General features: G+C 32.3%; 1 protein-coding gene across 1 annotated transcript; it reads right to left on the reverse strand.

The window, feature by feature from the left end:
• Positions 1 to 4,805: 4,805 nt before the first annotated feature.
• On the reverse strand, positions 4,806 to 18,617 carry LOC107843065 (agamous-like MADS-box protein AP1). Its single transcript, XM_047402932.1, is given in 12 exon segments — positions 4,806 to 5,092; positions 6,078 to 6,187; positions 6,753 to 6,794; positions 7,460 to 7,501; positions 8,825 to 8,924; positions 9,491 to 9,561; positions 9,963 to 10,031; positions 13,464 to 13,476; positions 13,853 to 14,038; positions 17,116 to 17,319; positions 18,067 to 18,114; positions 18,535 to 18,617. Coding segments are annotated over 12 exon segments (1,068 nt in total). The 3' UTR covers positions 4,806 to 4,992.
• Between the last annotated feature and the right edge of the window lie 1,275 nt (positions 18,618 to 19,892).

Genomic DNA, 19,892 nt, shown 5'->3' on the forward strand with positions numbered 1-19,892 from the left:
AGTATTACATATACATAGAATAGAGTGTATATATGTGAATAGATCTTCTATAGACATGTAAATTTAATGTATACATGTGTGTGTGTGTATATATATATATTGTAGTATATTTTACTTAAACTTTAAATTTTAAAGTAGTACATATATATTTGGTCAATCGAATCAGTTTCTCTGACGATGAATTAGCTGTTGGATGATATGGGGCACAACCGGGGTCTTTACATTACAGTGAAGTCCGATGATTTCTACGTCACTTATGTCATGATTGATGGAGGTTCAAGTGCAAATATCTGCCCTATTTTTACCTTGCAAAAGTTGAATATTGGTGCTGAGAGGATCAAGCCCAACAATGTATGTGTCAAGGCTTTCGATGGTGCAAAATCAAATTTCATTAGCGAAATAGCACTAATGCTAATTATAGGGCCTGTCGAATTCACCATAGAGTTTCAAGTATTAAATATTGAATCCTCTTACAATCTGTTGTTGGGAAGACCGTGGATCCACAAGGCCAAGGTGGTTGCATCTACACTGCACCAGATGATTAAGTTTGAGCATGACAGATAAGAAGTGGTTATTCACGGTGAAGGAGATTTGTCCGCCTACGAAGATTCTCCCTTGTCTCTTATTGAAGCAAACAATGTAGAGGAGACATTTGTCAATCAAATTTTTGATACAGTGCCAGTGGATCGTATCCTTGAAGGGCAGGTTATACCAGGACCACCATTGTCTTCCGCTTCTATCATGATGGTTAGTGAACTTTTGAAATACGGATTCGATCCAGGAAGGGGTTTGGGAGCGTCTCTGCACAGTATAGTTCGTCCCATATGTTCAAGTGAGAACATGGGCACTTTTGGTCTGGGATTTGAGCCTACGGCTGAAGATCTGAAGAAAGCCAAGGGAAGTTAAAAGGTAACATGGTAACTCTCTCACCCAATGCCACTACTCGGTGAATCATTTATTAAGAGCGGTGTCACAGAGCATGTAGAATTTAAACCTGAATTGGTTGATGACTTCCAGAACCCTTTTATTGAAGTTGATATGGTTGAAGCGGGAGAAGGTATAAGTAAGGCAGGTGTGCATTTCATAGGCCCAGCTGTCTGCCTCAACAATTGGGAAGTCACTCCTCTCCCTGTCAGGATGGAGTTTTGGTAGTTCATTTTGTTGTTCTTTCTGTTTATCCAAGTTATTCCAGGATTGTAATTCGGAATTTAGCTTGTTTATGTTTAAACCCTCATATCTTTCCCTTTTAAATGAAATGCAATATCCCTCTTATTTTGTGTCTAATACATTTTATTTTTGTCTTTTTCTTTATACAGTTCTCTTTATGATGATTCTAATGACATGATATGCATGCGGAATTTTTAGTCTGATCTTAAAATCCAAACTAATCAAGATACAATGAAGCAAGAGAGGGAATATGATGAAGAAGAGGCACTAGAAGAAATAAGCAAAGAGTTAGAACAGTTTGAAGACAAACCGAATCCTAATTTGAATGAAACTGAGCCAATTAATCTAGAGAATCAAGAAGATATTAGGAAAGCTAAAATCAGTGTACATGCTTTGCCACAGTTAAAACATGAAATAATTTAAGCATTAACTGATTATAAGGATGTTTTTGCATGGTCTTATGATGATATGCCTGGCTTAAGCACTGAATTAATGTCCCATAAATTGCCAACTGATCCTACCTTTCCCCCTGTGAAACAAAAGTTGAGGAAGTTTAAAACTAATGTAAGTATCAAAATCAAAGAGGAAATCATGAAACAACTTGAAGCCAAAGTAATTCGAGTGGCTCGTTATCCCGCGTGGTTATCCAATGTTGTTCCTGTCCCAAAGAAAGATGGAAAAATTCGAGTATGTGTTGATTACCGTAATTTGAACAGAGCAAGTTCGAAAGAAGATTTTCCGCTTCCCAACATCCATATTTTATTGGACAACTGCACTAAACATGAGGTTGCCTCTTTTATGGATTGCTATGCCGGATACTACCAGATCATTATGGATGATGAAGATGCGGAGAAGATGTCTTTTATCACACCATGGGGGACCTATTGTTATCGAGTGATGCCGTTCGATTTGAAAAATGCTGGAGCAACATACATGAGAGTCATGACCACTATGTTTCATGATATGATGCATAAGGAGATTGAGGTTTATGCAGATGATGTGATTATTAAGTCAAAAAGTCAGGCTGACCATGTTAAAGATTTAAGAAAGTTCTTTGAAAGGCTTCCCAGGTATAACCTCAAGCTCAACCCCGCAAAATGTGTATTTGGAGTTTCGTCTGGAAAGCTGTTGGGGTTTGTAGTTAGCCGGGAATTGAATTGGATCCCTCTAAAATTAAAGCCATTCAGGATTTGCCCCCATTCAAGAATAGAACGGAGGTGATGAGTTTGCTTGGTAGACTGAACTACTTCAGCAGGTTTATTGCTCAACTTACAACCACTTGTGAGCTCATATTCAAGTTGCTGAAAGAGAGTGTTGTGGTAGAATGGACTGAAGAATGTCAGAAAGCGTTCGACAAAATCAAAAGATATTTATCAAATCTACCCGTGCTGGTATCACCGAAGCCTGGTAGGCCTTTGATCTTATATTTATCAGTCATGGACAATTTTTTCGGTAGTGTCCTGGGTCAACATGATGTCATAGGCAAAAAGGAGCAGGCTATTTATTATCTTAGCAAGAAGTTCACTGCATATGAGGCCAGGTATACTCTTCTTGAAAGGACGTGTTTTGCCCTAACTTGGATAGCGCAAAAGTTGAAGCATTATCTCTTGTCCTACACTACTTATCTCATCTCCTGCATGGATCCTTTGAAGTATATCTTCCAGAAGCCTATGCCGATAGGTCTATTAAAAAAGTGACAAATATTGCTCACTGAGTTCGACATTGTGTATGTGACTCGAACTGCCATGAAAGCCCAAGCCTTAGCAGATCATCTTGCTGAGAATCCCATTGATGAAGAGTATGAGCCACTAAAGACATACTTTCCTGATGAAGAGGTGTTGTGTGTTGATGAAGTCATTATAGATGCTGATCCAGATTATAAGTTGTTCTTTGATAGAGCCGTTAACATGAAGAGAGTCGAAATAGGTGCAGTTTTTATCTCTAAATTGGGGCAACATTTCTCGGTAACAGTGCAACTTTGATTTTATTGTACCAATAACATGGCAAAATATGAAGCGTGCATTCTTGGTTTGAGGCTAGCTGTCGATATGGGAGTTCGGGAATTATTAGTGTTGGGGGACTCGGATTTGCTCGTCCATCGGATTCAAGGCATTTGGGAGACGCGAGACTTGAAGCTCATGTCATATCGACAATGCTTGAAAGAGCTATGTCAACGATTTGTGTCAGTAAAATTTAGGCATATTCCAAGAATTCACAATGAGATTGCTGATGCTTTAGCCACTCTGTCTTCAATGCTCCAACATCCTGATAAAGCCTACACCGATCTAGTGCATATACAGAGTCATAATCAATATGCTTACTATAATGCAGTTGAAGAAGAGCTCGATGGCGAACCTTGGTTCTTTGATATCAAGCGATACATTCAGTCAGGAGAATACCCAACGCATGTCACCAGTGATCAAAAGAGGACTATTAGGCGTTTGGCTAGCAGATTTTTCTTAAGTGGCGGAATCTTATACAAGAGAACCCCAGATCTGGGACTTTTGAGGTGTGTAGATGCAAAAGAAGCCTCAACAATCATGGTTGAAATACACGCTGGAGTATGCGGGCCTCATATGAATGGTTATGTCTTGTCAAAGAAGATTCTTCGAGCAGGTTATTATTGGCTTACTATGGAGAGAGATTCTATTCGATTTGTTCGAAAGTGTCATCAATGTCAAGTACACAGTGATCTGATACATTCTCCTCCTGTTCAGTTGCATGCAATGACTGCTCCATGGCCGTTTGTAGCTTGGGAAATGGACGTGATTGGACCGATTGAGCCAAAAGCGTCAAATGGGCATAGATTCATTTTGGTAGCCATTGATTACTTCACAAAGTGGGTAGAAGCAGTAACTTTCAAGTCAGTGATAAAAAAGGCTATGGTAGATTTCGTTCATGCCAATATCATTTGTAGGTTTGGAACTCCAAAGATGATCATTACGGACAACGCTGCCAATCTCAATAGTCATTTGATGCAAGAAGTGTGTCAACAGTTTAAGATTGCACACCAAAATTCCACTCCATATCGTCCAAAGGCTAATAGAGCAGTGGAAGCCGCCAATAAGAATATCAAGAAGAAACTGCGGAAAATGGTACAAGGGTGTAGACAATGGCATGAGAATGTTGATAAAAGCATTTTTATCACATTGGCTTTTCACTTTCTCATAGATGGATGAAGCATTTTTGATACAGTGAAATGTTGATAAAAGCATTTTTGCGAAATTCATTCTTTAATCTAAACACAGAATAAATACAGAAAAATTATTTTGATTTGCATAGTTAGTCCTAAAAATATCTTATGGACATTTGGATCAATAATAAAAGCAATCAACATCTATTCCACACATTCGAGTTCAAATCTTGCCACAGATAAAAACATGATTATATTGTAAGACAGACTGAATTAAATTCAGAAATTGAAAAATGAAACGTTGTTCATTCCCTTTCAACAAGTACGTAAAGTAGGCATACAAACCACTTTGCCCATAAATTCGAGTTCAAGTCTTGCCGCAAATAAAAACATATCGTGACTGAATCCAATTCATAAATCGAAAAATAAAATGTTGTTCATTCCCTTTCATCAAGTAGGAAAAGTAGGCATATGAACCACTTTGTCCCTTCCATTTTACAAATGGTTAAGGAATTAACACACTTCAACATTAATACAAATACAATAATAAGGTTCTATACATGCATGCATACTCAAATATAAAGATACTCAATACATTAAGAATTTCCAAAGCAAAGGTTAATTAAAATCTTATACATATTTTCCTCCACATAAAGCTTAATAGTGAGCTTGAAGACCAGCAAGAGTGACATTCATAGATGTTTATTCATGTGGTAAAGTGGGTATAATGAATCAAGATTTAGGTCAAGCTCATTCCTCCTTGCATCTGCTGCTTGCTGTTGGTAATTACCTCTAAGCAAAATTAATTAGGATTTAATTAATTAAAAAATCATAAAAACAAGTAATGCTTAACAAACTTTCTACCTAAAAGAAATTAAATGTGGTTAAAGGGCAGCGTGGTATACTAAGCTCCCGCAATGCCTGTCGGGGAAAGAGCTAAATCATAACGGTTTATTGGACGCAGCCTTACTCTGCATTTCTGCAAGAGGATGTTTCCGCGACTCTAATCCGTGATCTCCTGATCCCTTACGCCAAGGCTCCCATTGAGAAATTAAATGTGGTCAAAGGGCAGCGCGGTATACTAAGCTCTCGCAATGACTGTCGTGGAAAGAGCCAAATCATTAGGGTTTATTGGATGCAGCCTTGCCCTGCATTTTTGCAGGAGGATGTTTCCATGACTCTAATCTGTGATCTCCTGATCACTACTGATAACAACTTTACTAGTTACATCAAGGATCCCCTTGAGGAATTAGATGTGGTTAAGCTATTGAAAAATCATGAGTCAACGGAAATTTCTCAGTTATTACAAAAATTACTTTCAACAATAAGATTTACAATGCTAGTTTAATTTCAAGGAAAGAGCTAGGGTGGCACAATGAACCCTAAAAAAGGGCAGCCCATTGCACTAGCTTCCGCTATGTGCAGGGTTCGAGAAAAGGTTAGATCACGAGGGTCTACTATACACAGTCTTATCCTGCATTTTTGCAAGAGACTGTTTCCACAGCTAAAACCCGTGACCTCCTGATCACATGGCAACAACTTTGCAGTTACTCAAAAGCTCCCCTTTGGCACAATGAACCCCAATATCAGAAAACTATACTATAAAAATATAAAGTTAAGTTAAAAAATTTTTATTTTTTTTTTATATATAATAGATTCTGAATCCTCTTAGCTTCTTGGTGTGTTAATCCTTATATTTGAATGCGCTTAATAAAAATCCTGACTTCGTCATTATTTTGATTTTGTTTATCAACTTGTTATAGAGGAAGAAAATTACCCCATATTCAGGCATGGATGTGGTTGTAAGAGGAAAGATGTTGAAGCAGGTACTTGATTTTGCTGGTTCCGTTCACCTTGCTGCACTACTATCTTATCCTTCTCCTTGATCTGTTTAGAAGCAATTAAAAAGTACAAATAACTTGTTAATTACTATGATCTATTAAATGATATTTTTAATTTGTGAAGCATTTGAAGTTCTAAGTATGCTTGATGTTGAAATTTTGATACTTCCTTGATTAGCAATGCAATGAGCTCATTCACGTCGCACGTACCAACAACAGATACTAGATAACTCTATTCAATAAGGTTAGGACAAATGAGAAGAATCGTCCAGGATATTTTGTCTCTGCTAGGATTTGAACCTGAGACCTCATGTTCTCAACCTGCTTCATTGACCATCAGGACACACCCTTGGGTGCCACACAATGAGCTCATTCACCTCGCAGGTAAATCTGTCTATCAAGGCTAGGATAGATGGGAAGAATCACCTAGTGTATTTGGTCTCTGCTAAGATTTGCTGAGATCTCATGTTCTGAACCCATTTCATTGACCACTAGGTCAAACCCTTGGGTGCCACACGATGAGCTCATAGCGAACTATTCTTTCGCGTTTTACTTAAGAATACCGTATGCTTGTTGCGAAAAAGATAAAATCATGAGATCGACAAACTCACCCTCTTGGCAAGTATGTTATTCTCCTCTTGGATTGCCCTCTCCTGTAAGAACATAGAGAAAACATTGCACTCATCAAGCCATCAAGCCATCAAACAAGTTTAATATGCTTAAGAATCACAAACATAATAATTTCTAATTGATCATTCCAGAAAAAAAGATACTTTCGAAAAAGACAAGCACACGGAGGTATTGAGTAGATGAGGAGTTTAAGAAAGAATGAAAGATTTGTGAAATGTTATACAACAAGACACAAACATCTATGTGGTATAAATTATTTTATCAAAGTAAAGTGAAAAGTTAGAAAATTAAATTATTTATTAATAAAGAAGTATGACCTATTTTTTATTTTTTTTTGAAATAAACTACAACTAAAAATATAACATATAAATTAGCACATAGAAAGTACTCTATCAGTCATCTTTACTTGTCCATTATACAAAAATAAATGTTCAATAATATTTATCCAATTTAAAAAATTAATAGATAATTTATCATTTTGTCTCCAGTTTACCCTTGTTCGTATATGCTACTAGTATTTAGTACCCAAAGCACTTACAAAGCATAAAATCTATTACTTCAACAGGCTATATATTAATATTACTTCTATTATTTATTATTTTTTAAGATCTTTGTTAAGTTAATAGTGGATAAATAAAAATAAACCGAGGAAGTAATGATAGTAGTAGTAGAAAATTTCTAGTGATACCTTTTTCTGCAGTTCAGAGATTGACTCATGCATGAGTTGGTTCTGCCACACAAAAACAATTCAAGTCAAAAAATACCAAAAAGTTGCATAAAAGAAAGTAAATGGCAATGCACTCAAAGGTATAGTAATAGTTATGTTGTTCGGATTATCTAAAAATGTTATCGCACTCATATCATATTCTTGGAAAGTACTATTTTTGGATGATCCAATACGTACCCAACAACATATTTAAAAAGTTCAAGCAGTATATAGCTATCACCGAGTGAACATTATGGAGATGGAATCAAGAGGTAATATAAGGAGATTCAAGAAAATGCCAGGGATGTCACATTTGAGATTTGAATACCTAAAGCAATTGGAAACCCTTTTATCACTATACTAGAATATTTTTTTCTATCAAGGGAATTCAATAGGGAAAATTTAATTACCAAAGAGGATTCAATTTTATCTATTTTCATAATATAATTCTTTTAATAAAGGAAATTTAGTTGAACTCCTTCCTTCAACATATCTCCACCCTCTCGGAGACTATGGTCCTAGAGACAGAAAAAAGTTCAGTCCATCATCTCTTTCTATAGGCCTAAACCTTCATCAGCAGATGTGAATGTCAAATGCCAAATAAAATAACTAACGCCAACACAAACTGGTTCATACATTATAATTATAATTTTTTTGAAAAAACAAGCAGATGAAAGGGGTGACTCAAGAGTGAGGCTAGTAAAACATTTGCTTAAGGCCTCCAAAATTTCAAGGCCTCAAAAAATTTTAATTGTTGAATTTATAATTTTCTTTATCCTTTGACAGTACTGAATATAGTAAAAAAAAATTTCATCATTCAATGAAATGTTTTGAAATTTTGAATTAAACTACTCAAATCTTTATAATAATAAACAATATGTTTACAATAACATCCAAGGTAATATATTGAAAATGTATGGTTAATATCTTATTAACTTGAATCAATCTTTACGTAATATCATTACTAGAAAAAGCATGGTTAATATCATATTAACTTGAATCAATCTTTACTATTATAAGTAATAACATTACGATGTGACATATAATACGACACTAATAATTATGAAAAAACACAAAAAAACAACATTATTTTATTTATTTATTATTTATATGTGTATTTTTAAGGCAAATTAAAATTTAATTTTAAATCACTAATTTTATTGAGACGTTCTTACAGATGGTAAAGACAGAAAATTAGTTTTCAATTTAGTGATTATTAGTTTTGATAATCTACTTAATAGACTCAATTTATTTTTGATGCAAAAGTCAATAAAAATTATTTCTCAATCTCAAATAAATTGTTAATAAAAAGTAAAAGTGAAAAGAACAAGAAAGCTGAAACCTAACCTTTCTTGAACGAATAAGCTTAAGAGCAGAATCAAGCTGTTGTTCCAAGTTTTGCAAGTTCTTCAAGTTCATTGAATCAAGATCTTCTTCCATATAATGCCTGGAAAATAATTTTAAAAATAATGTGAAGGTAAAAAACTGAATCTGTTTAAGGGTGTATTTGATAGGATGAAAAAAAATTTCTTAAAAAAAAAAGTGAGATACCTATGTAAGAAAATAGTTCCTTGAAAAAGTAATCAAATTTCTTAGGTATAATCTAGTTTCAATAAATATGCAAAAAAAATAAATAAATTATTCCTAAAATATTTATATGTAATTTAGCAAAATACTGTGGAGAGCTGGGTGGAGAATGAGGGTTGAGGGTGGGATTTAATTGGGGGCATTGGGTGAATGGGGAGGAGACCATAAACTTCTAAAACTTATATGAAACTTGTTTTCACTACTTGTTTTTCTAAAAAAAAAAAAGATATTTTTCAAAACATGTTGACGAATCAAATATGAAAAAAATTGAAACAACATATTCTAAAACATATATTTTTCTTTGTACCAAACACATCCTATCTAAATCAGCAAGTATATATATAGGATGATGGAATTAAGCAATCACATATATATATATATATATAGAGAGAGAGAGAGAGGTAAAGTAGCAATCATAGATTTTACTTGTGGTTCCTTTGCAAGAGATCAATCTAGCCTTGAGTTTTAGTATATTCCAAGCTCCAGTTTTCCTGCACCTATATATTATATATCCAAAAACCAACAAATCATCTTGAAGATTTAAAAAGGGTTCATTAAATCTAAAAACATGCAACAATAATAATATATTTGGTGTAATTTTAAAAGTAGACCTTACCTCTATCTTATGAAACTAGAGATGTTGTTTATGAGAGATCGAACATAAAGGAGAAAGGAACAGAAGCAACATCAAATAACACGATAAACCGAAACAAAGAAAACAACATCATTAATACTACACTACACACCTTTATTCATAATATACACCATTAATATAAATAATTTTTACACTATCAATCAATAATATCGTATTTATCTGCTGTATGTATAATATATTTTATTCTCAAAATTTCAAATCTCTACAAATTTATTTAAAATCCTATTTTAAGAAAATTCATACCAGTGATTCAGAATTGGTTGCAAGCAAACGTCTCTCTGCATATGAGTATCTCTCATATCGTTCAAGAATCTGTTCCAACAAAAAATATTGCAATAATCAAGATTACTACTTCCTCCGTCCCATTTTATTCCTCCCAAATTTTCCATTTTATCCGTTCCAAATTTCCTAATCTGGTGTCCTATTTTACTTGTTCTTTTTTACTTTTCAAGACAAGACAATTTTTTTTTTCATGTTTTACCCTTTGCATTAATTATTTTTTCTTTAAATTAAAATATAAACGTCATTTAATAGGGTTGCTATGGTAAATTAGCCATATTATTTATTATTTTTCTTAATAGCTGTGTCATTCCAATTTGGGACGGATAAAATGAGACCAGGAGAGTAATAATAATTATGAGTAAATGATTGTGATGATTATGTAGAGGAATGGATAATTAATGCAATAATCAAGAGTTCAAGACTACCTCATAATATATTATGAAGTTCACATACAATAAAATCAGAATTAGAATATTATATGATTTTGTTTTTTTCAAAAAAAGCAAATTCATTAGGCGAGGTGCTTAGAGCTACTATGCTCATTGTGTTCACAGCATGCACAGATAGGTTAACATTTTATGGGACTCTTATTCTCTATCCCATCGATCAAACACGGAATAAAATATTTTGTGAAGAAATAATGATTCTATTATCTTTGAAATTTATTTAAGCTCTTGTTTGGAATGTTCTCAATTATTTATGTATAACTAATTTATGTATAATTATACTTACATATATAAATAAGCCATGACATTAACATTAGCAATGTTATTTCTATTCAAATACATACTCCATTCAACACAATTCCTATTCTAATACACCACGTTCATTTAACAAAACAAATCAAATAGTCGATAAAGATAATTTCATTATAACTAATTTCCAAATTACTGAGTAATACATTTTACTCAATAATATTCGTATACACTCTATCAAACAATGATATTATCCCTTATCACGTGTACCAAATAAACCCTATCTACTTTCTAGTTTGTCACTTTGTATGTTAGGGATTCCACAGAAGTCAAAATTAATAATAACATCATACCCAGTGTATTTTCATATAGTGCAGTTTAAGAAGGGTAAAGTATACACGGTCCATACCACTTTTTCCGAAGAAGTAAAGTGACTATTTTCGATAGACTCTCTCGACTCAGGAGAAAAACGACAGAAGTCAAAATTAAGGACTATGAAATTTGTTATTAGTAGGTGCTTCTTGGAAGTTGGAAAGTGTATTTGTAGGGTAAAGGATCAGTAATCTCTGAGTGACAGTTCTTCCATATCTCTAATAATAAAGCATTTAGGAGTCTAATATATTTGTGCAGTTTAGATTTACGTGGCATAGGTTAATTGGGTACAAAATTTAAAGAAAAAATTAAGAATGTTTATAATAAAAAATTTAGATTTACGTGGTATAAGATAACTGGTACACACACTTTAAAGAATATACTTCTTAAGTTTAGATTTCACATGGCATGGGTTTATGAGTTGCAGCGCGAAATTAGAAATTTCATTAATGATATTCAAAATTTAATATGCAGGTATGAAAAATAATTTTCAACTTATATAATTTCTATTTTTCGAAAAAGAGTGTTTGATTGACCATCCTAATCTTAACTATATGTGGCAATGCCACTGATTGGGTACAAACTTTAATTAAAGAAAAAAAAATGAAAGTTTTGAAAATATTTTTTGAAGAAAAAGGAAAAGAAGAAAGACTAAAGAAAAATTGCCACAAACTGTAGGAAAAAAATTCATTGTAGATGTTTGATCAACAACAACAATATATTCACTTATTTAGTGTATTCCTACAAAGTGACATCCGAGGAGGGTAAAGTATACACAATCCATATTACTACCTTAACTGAAGTAGAGAACCTATTTCTGATAGACCCCAAACTTTTATGGAAGTTTGATCATAGGTTATAAATATTTTTCACTTTATTTGAAATTTATCGAGCTGAATTGCTAAAAATAGAAGTTTGTTTCATTCTGTTTCCTACAAAAAGTATTTAAAATAATGTTTACGTTTGAATGTACTAAAATATATACAAGTTCAAAAGTAAAAAGTAAGTTGTAAAACAAGCCGTAAACTATTTTTCAAATTTGAAATACAACTTCAACTTGAATTTTGACATTTTCATAGTTAAATAAATACTAATTTTTATTTTCAAATAAAGTGAAATATAATTCTGAAAAAAGTAAAGAATTTAGAGTATGTTGTTTTTGTTTTTATTGGAAGTTGGAGCTACCAAATGTCTTTGGAACTAATTAAGTATGGCTGTTAGAGAAGTAATCATAGGTGCAGAATTCTAGTTTGTCATTTCCTATATACACACAAAGAAAAATGAAAAAAAAAAACAAAAGAAGCAAAAAAAAAAAAAGGGAAAATTATCCCCAATTCTAAATTAAAAGTGAATTCAAGATAAAAATTAATATATTTTTCAATTATAATCATGTCCTAAAGTCTTTCGAAAACGTCTCTACATATATGTTGTCGTTGTATGCCCTTGTATTTAAAGGATATTTCTTTTTAATAGTGCTTAATTTTTTTAAAAAATCAAACAAATAAGGATAATTTAGTTAATTATATATTTTTTTATTTATTATTCCCTTTATTAATCTGTTTGAAATATGTGAAAATGACTCTTATTTTAGGGTAGGTGTAACCATATATGATGAATTATGTACATGTTATCCAGAAATGAACAATCATATGATTATTAAACCTTGATCTATCTTAGTAAAACTCTTAAAAAGTTGAGGGAAAAAAAGAAAATCCATAAAATTCTGTCATTTTCCCTTGTTAATCAGATGAAAAGAAAAATATTTTTCCTACAATAGGATAACTTAATAGGAAATACAACTACCAACAATGAGGATGAAACTAAAATAAGTATTAAATAACTATTGAAAGAAAGTAAATTTTCAAAAGGAAAAATAAGTGAAAAAAAATCATGAAACAAGAAAGTCAACACCTTCTTTCCTTCCATAAAATAGATAATAGGAATGAATTCTTTAACAATTTTTTTTTTAATAATTGCGTATTAATAGAAAAATTATAGTATGAAAAACAATTACACACAATCAAGATGGATCTTGAAAGTTTGTTATTTTGTTATCTCATTTTCTTGTTTACTTTAATTTTCTATGTCGGTTATATTTTTTTTAGCCGATGGACTATTAAAAACAACTTCTCTATCATATAAGGATAGATATAAGATACCGTCCCATAATACTTTCCTTGTGAAATTACATTATGCTCTTGTAAAAAATGTTATCTTGAAAGTTTAAGTCAAGCAAGCTAAATTAAAAACTATATCAAAGAAATGCAAAAAAAAAAAATAAAAAAATCCACAAAAAAAGAAGAAGAGAACAATCATGCAAAAAAAGAAAAGAAGATTAATTTCTTCCATAATTAGTTTCTTGAATGTTACAAATATAAATTTAATTACTATCAACCTTTTCATAACCACTAAAATGTTGTTAATTCCTACAAAAGGAAAAAAAAACAATTTCAAAAAAATGAATATGGAATCTTAAAAGTTTAAGTTAAACAAGCTAAATAATTTTTTTTAAATAAGACAATTATGCAACAAGAGGGTTAAGATAATTTTCAAAAAAAAGAAGATCAATTTTCTTTCCATGAAAAATTATTATTTTAGTTATATATCACCCTTCTCATACGATAGATTTTTCATTCATTTCATGAACAATTCTAAAATTTTGTTCCTACTATACTAGCTAGTCAGAAATCAAAAGAATTACTATATAAATCAAGATAATAATTAATTTTCAAAGAAAATAAGATTCAATTATAATAAATTTGCTAAAAATAATTAAATACTTACCAAGAATCAGAAGAATACTCAAAGATCTTTCCCTTTTGAGAGAAAACAATTAAAGCAACTTCAGCATCACAAAGAACTGAAATTTCATGAGCTTTTTTCACTAATCCACCTCTTCTCTTTGAGAAAGTTTCTTGTCTATTTATTTTATTTTCTATTTTTCTTAATTCAACTTTCCCTCTTCCCCATCTTCACAAAAAACAAAAAACTTAACTTCTTTTTTTCCAAAGGAAGAAATATGATCTAAATATGGAAACCCGAAATTATATTTCACTCTGAACAAACCCTACTTACTATTTCAAAACAATGACACAGAAATAAATTAAAAGATCCCTTCTTATTCTTAAAAGTAAAAAGTACTCCCCACTTGTTCTCAGTGCCGGCTCCACCCTTTTAGAAAAAGGCAACTGCCTAAGGCCCAAATTTGAGGTGCGTTATTTTTTTAGCAACAATAAATTATAAGTTTTATTAAAAAATATTAAATACTATTTATAGAAAAAATAATTTTTTATATAAAAATAAATATTTATAGAAGAATTTTGATGATTTAAAGTGTGTCTCAAGAAAGATTAAATGCATTAGTTATATTAACGAAAAAATATTAGAAGAAATTGATTGTAATATTTACAACTTTGCATCTCAGGATTTAAAATATAGACTTTATAAGAAAAAAAAATTAAAAATTTAAGGCCTCCATTTGATTTTCGCCTTAGGACACCAATTTGCTTGGGCCGGCCCTGCTTGTTCTTTTTTTGTTTTGTTGTTTTGCTTTTTCTTTTCTACTTCAATGTTTCTAGTTTACACAACGCTGTTTGACTAGACATGCAGTTTAAAAAAGAGTTAATACATAAAAATGACCTTAAACTTGACACCAAATTATAACTTTGACCTTAAACTTTGACAGTGCACAAATATGACCTTTAACTATTCAAAACTATACAAATATGACCTCCAATCCTACGTGGCAATACGCGTGTTCAACACGCAAACTGGGTGCGTCCAACTTAAAATCTAAGGGCATAATACATAAATATGACCTTAAACTTTGACAGTGCACAAATATGACATTTAACCATTTAAAACTACACAACTATAACCTTTAAATGACTCTTCACTATTATTTTTTCATTATTTTCGGCTCAAAGATGAAAATGACATCTAATTTCTTTTGTCATTACGGAAAAAGAGAAATATTGAAGATTTATTAATTAGGCGGGTCAGCCTCATATGAAAAAATCGAGTGGGTATGTATATATATAATAAAGCAGAGGACGAATTTAAGTTATATAATATATCTAAATATTATTTATTTAAATATTAAATTAAAGATGAAACTATACTAATAATAAAAAAAATTATAGTTTTAATAAAACGTTATTAAATTAATGTTATTAAGGATAGTAGTAGTAGTATATTAAATTAACGTTATCAAATTAACGTAATTAAAATTTTATTAAATTAACGTTATTAAATTAACGAGGGGCCGACCTACGTGGTTGCCATGGGGTTCAACCGAACCCCCTCAGTAAAAAAATTACGTTGTATATATATAAGATAGAAAATGTATATTTATGTATGTATATTAATGTTGAACCACATAAAACAAGGCACTTAGATAGCCCAGTGGTGTTATTTGCTCTTCTTGGGTGCTTCCTTTAGCCTACTATGCGGGTTTGATCCCTGCTAGTGACTGTTTTTTTTAATTAAAAAAAAGCTAGGTGCTGCTGCTATAGAAATAAATAAAAATAATAATAATAATAATAATAATAATAATTATTTTTTAAAAAATTAAAAAAAAGTTAGGTGTTGCTATTGTAGAAATAAATAAAAAATTATAATAATAATAATAATAATAATAATTGTCACACCCCTTTTTTAACTTTAAAAGATTTCAATTTTAAAGTTCGAAAGGGCTTTATTATCAAAGTGACAAAAGATAAAAATTTGTTTTAAAAAGGACTATTTACATTTTTTATTCAGAGTCACCACTTGGCATAATCCGGTGTGCCAAGTCACCTTTGGAAAATCCTTTTCAAAATCATTTGACTCTTTGAAACTGGTTTGCGAACAGAGATCCCGGCTAAGGAATTCTGTTGATCGAGGGGAAGGTGTTAGGCACCCCTCAATCTCGTGGTTCGACCACGGTCGTTTGATGGAGCGTATCGGCTAATTTGACACTACAAATGTATAAACCACACAAAGTACGCAAAACAATCAATCAAGCAAACAAAATAAAACAATCCAACCAGTCCAATTATACAGTCCCGAATAATGAAAAATGCAAAAAATATAAACCTATTCTATTCTAAACTAATCCTGGACTACTCCTGAATTAAACTCCACCTGACGTTCCGGGCATTGACCGTGTGTCGTCTTCAAGTACATGATACTTTGGGGCATTTCCCTGTGAATAAATATAACTTTTCGGGGCATTCCCAGGCAAATGAGTATAATTTCAATTTCATGAGATAAACTAGAAAGCATTCAACATATTCAATATTCCAAGCATTCAATCGAACAACAACAAAAATACTTAGTCCTAAATTGATGCCTACCCGAACCTATGTTTGCCTATCTACTTCAACATGTCATAATTTCGTCACGTTCACATAATATTTATTCTTATTCCAGATTAAACAAAACAATAATAAACTCAAGTTAATCTCAATTCTATTTTTATCAACTCCTCAATTCCACCCCAAATTCCTTTCTATCAATCGCGCCATTAAAACTAATCAAATTCGTTCTTCACACCATCGGAGTCACATCACCAAGAACTTTATCATAACATCAACAACATCAAACAATTACAATCACCCAACACGTAATCGCAGCCATTTCAACAAAATAAAATAAAGAAGAAAGAACAGGAGTAAAGAGATGGACCTCAAGATCTTTCGATTGATTTTAATAAGAGAAATAAGAGCCGCTCCGATAACCTCAAAAAATACCAATGCAACTTCAACCCTCCAAATCAGTCGAAAAACAGTCCAAGACGTGATAACCCCCAATTCTATTCTCCCAATCAGTAGCGAAACAAACCAGCAATACGATAGCTCGAGTTTCGATTCGAACTAAATTCTAGATGAATACCCAAAACAGTAAATATGAACAAAACCGAAACCCCCATACACAAGTTTCACCAAAATTCACCCAAAACCCCAACGGAATCAACTCGAACAGGCCGATATAGCAATGCTACAACCCGTAAAAGAAATGAATGGACCTAATTTTTGAAATTTTATCCGTTTAAAGGTATTTTCTACCGAAAAAGAACAATAAGCAGGCTCAAAATGTTTTTCCGGCCAGATTTGTCAGAGAAATTGATTGGAGAACGTGGACTGATGACGATTTTGAACAGATCTGGTGAAGTTTGAAGCGTTTTCGACGAAGCCTTCGTCGAAACAGTAATCGGAAGTCCGCAATTCGTTCTTCCACCTCCATTATCACGCCATTTCCCCCTCCTTTTCCTGTAGTTTTAACTATATGTGTCGTGTGCGTGTGTTTACCGAGTATATGTGTGTGCGCGCATCGATTTAGTGTGAAGATTGTTATTGTGAGTGTGTGTTAATCGGATGTGAATATGGTGTCCTCCTGGTGATCTTTTTTTCTGTGTCTCTCTCTCTCTTTTTCAATAATGAGAACCCCATTTGTATAATTTCCCCCAATATAGAAATGGTCATTCTGCCCAATATTTCCTGTGGGGGTCCTTCTATCTTTTTTTGTTGTTTTGTGAGTTGGTTAAAAAATGAAATAAAAGTGATGTGGGTTAGGGTAGGTAGGGTGTGGGGTGGGGTGGTGATGTGTTAAAAGTTGTTAGAAGTTTGTTATTTTTTGTATTTTTGTAGGGTATAATCACATGGATGAGGGTGTGTGGTAAGGTGAGCTATAATCACATGGATGAGGGTGTGTGGTAAGGTGAGCTATAATCACATGGATGAGGGTGCGTGGTAAGGTGAGCTAAAATTGAATAAAATTGAACTTGGGAGGGACAAAATTAGGAGTCTACAGCATGCCCTCTTTGAATGTAAACATGAAGTGTTTTCAGACAAAGAAGTAGGCAACGAGACAAAATTTTGTCCCGACCATTATTCAAAAATAATAAAACAGAAGGAAGGAGGGAAACCAGGTCTTGACTTTGGACATCATACTCATTCCTAGTTATGAGAGAATCAAGTCGCAGGTATCCCCAAGGACTGAAAGAAGAGGGGCTATACCGAGTTGGAGAGTCGAGCGAGGTTCCGTCAAGGTTCCGATCTGCGGCTCTGTTATTACATCAACAATAAAAATTACAAGTTAAAAACATAAATGAAATTATAAAATCCTACCTATATGGCTTCTGTTGGAGGGCCCTGAACATAAAGTAAATTTCTATTTTTCAGGAGGGTCCTGAACATAAAGTAAATTCCCATTTTTCAGGAGGGTCCTGAACATAAAGTAAATTCCCATTTTTCAGGAGGGACTTGAACAAAAAGTAAATTCTCATTTTTCAGGAGGGTCCTGAACTGAAAGTAAATTCCCATTTTCCAGGAAGGTCCTGAACTGAAAGTAAAATCTTATTTTTCAGGAGAGTCCTGAACAAAAGTAAAATCCCTTGGACATGCTTTCCAATGACAGTAAAACTTTTCCCCTGTTTCATCAAAGAAAAATTTTTCAGCTGAAAACCTAGTGGTGGTTTGCAGCACTTGGCTTTCCAGTCATCTGCTCCAGCAGTTGTTCCTTTCATCTTTGTTTTAAATTTCTGACACTTGCCCTTGTCTTGTCGCATCATTGACCCAGATCAGAACGGAAAAATGCCTTTGACTCAAATACCGAGCCTCTATTTTACCATGCCTCTGAAATGCACCTTTTGACATGTGATACTCCCATGAATCCAGCAACCTATCGGTTGATAGACTTCGTTTGCTTTGTGTTGAATTATGATCCTATTTCTTTCATGTGCTGGTTCTTGGCTTTTCCTCATACAATTGGAAAGACTGGTAGCAAGTTTTGAAATTTTTTCTCGCTTGTTTTGACACAGACTTGACTTAAAGTGTAAAGAAATGACAGTGACTTTTATTTTGATAAATGACATAAAAGAGACAAAAATATGAAAATGTAAATGAAAGAAAAGGGCAATGTCCCTTATTAAAAAAGAAATAAAAACTTATCTGAATACGGCAACAAACTCCAATGACTATGACATTTTTTGTGGTTTAAGCTTTTGATACAGTGAAATATTGGATTTCACTTATGAGCTTATGAGCCCATAATGTTGGATTTCACTTATGAGCTTATGAGCCCATAAGCTTTTGATACAGTGAAATCTTGGATTTCACTTGGTGAAAATTTCACGATTTTAGTTTTATTTAAAATAATATTAAAGATTAAAAAATATTTATATATAAAATAAAATTAAAAATCTATTTATCTTATAATGAAATATTTTAGAACTTTGAATTAAACAATACAAATCTTTATATTAATACACAATTTTTTTTAATAACATCCAAGATAATATATTACGAATAAGTGACAAATATTTTATAATCTAGAATTGATCTTGCTAATTTTATAAATAATAATATTACAATATAAAGTTCAAAGTTCTATGTCTTTTAAAAATAGTATACCAAAAATTTAGTATACCTAAAAAAAAATCATGAACCAAAATAGAAAAATTTGCTTCACCATGAGTAAATATTTCTTAGTGGCCTCATTAGACCGTACATGATATATCCAGATAATAGGTAGGAGTATAAACTGAAACATTCTGGAACTACAAAGATAGTTATTAAATTGTTACTACCATTTTGTAACTGCAACTCATTTTTTCTCGTCTCCGTCAATATTTTGGTAATCATTTTTCTCGTCTCCGTCAACATTTTAATAATCGACCGTATGCTCCTCACTTTTTCTTCTCATCTCCATCAACATTTTGATAATCAATGCCTGTTCTTGCGACCCATGCAAATTGATAGGTTTCAGCGTTGACAGAAGAGAAGAAGTGGAAAATAACTGAAGAGAATAGGGAACGACAATTACTGAAGAGAACAAATAGAAA

This window comes from Capsicum annuum, unplaced genomic scaffold, assembly GCF_002878395.1.
Source record: "Capsicum annuum cultivar UCD-10X-F1 unplaced genomic scaffold, UCD10Xv1.1 ctg3069, whole genome shotgun sequence".
Classification (NCBI taxonomy): domain Eukaryota; kingdom Viridiplantae; phylum Streptophyta; class Magnoliopsida; order Solanales; family Solanaceae; genus Capsicum; species Capsicum annuum.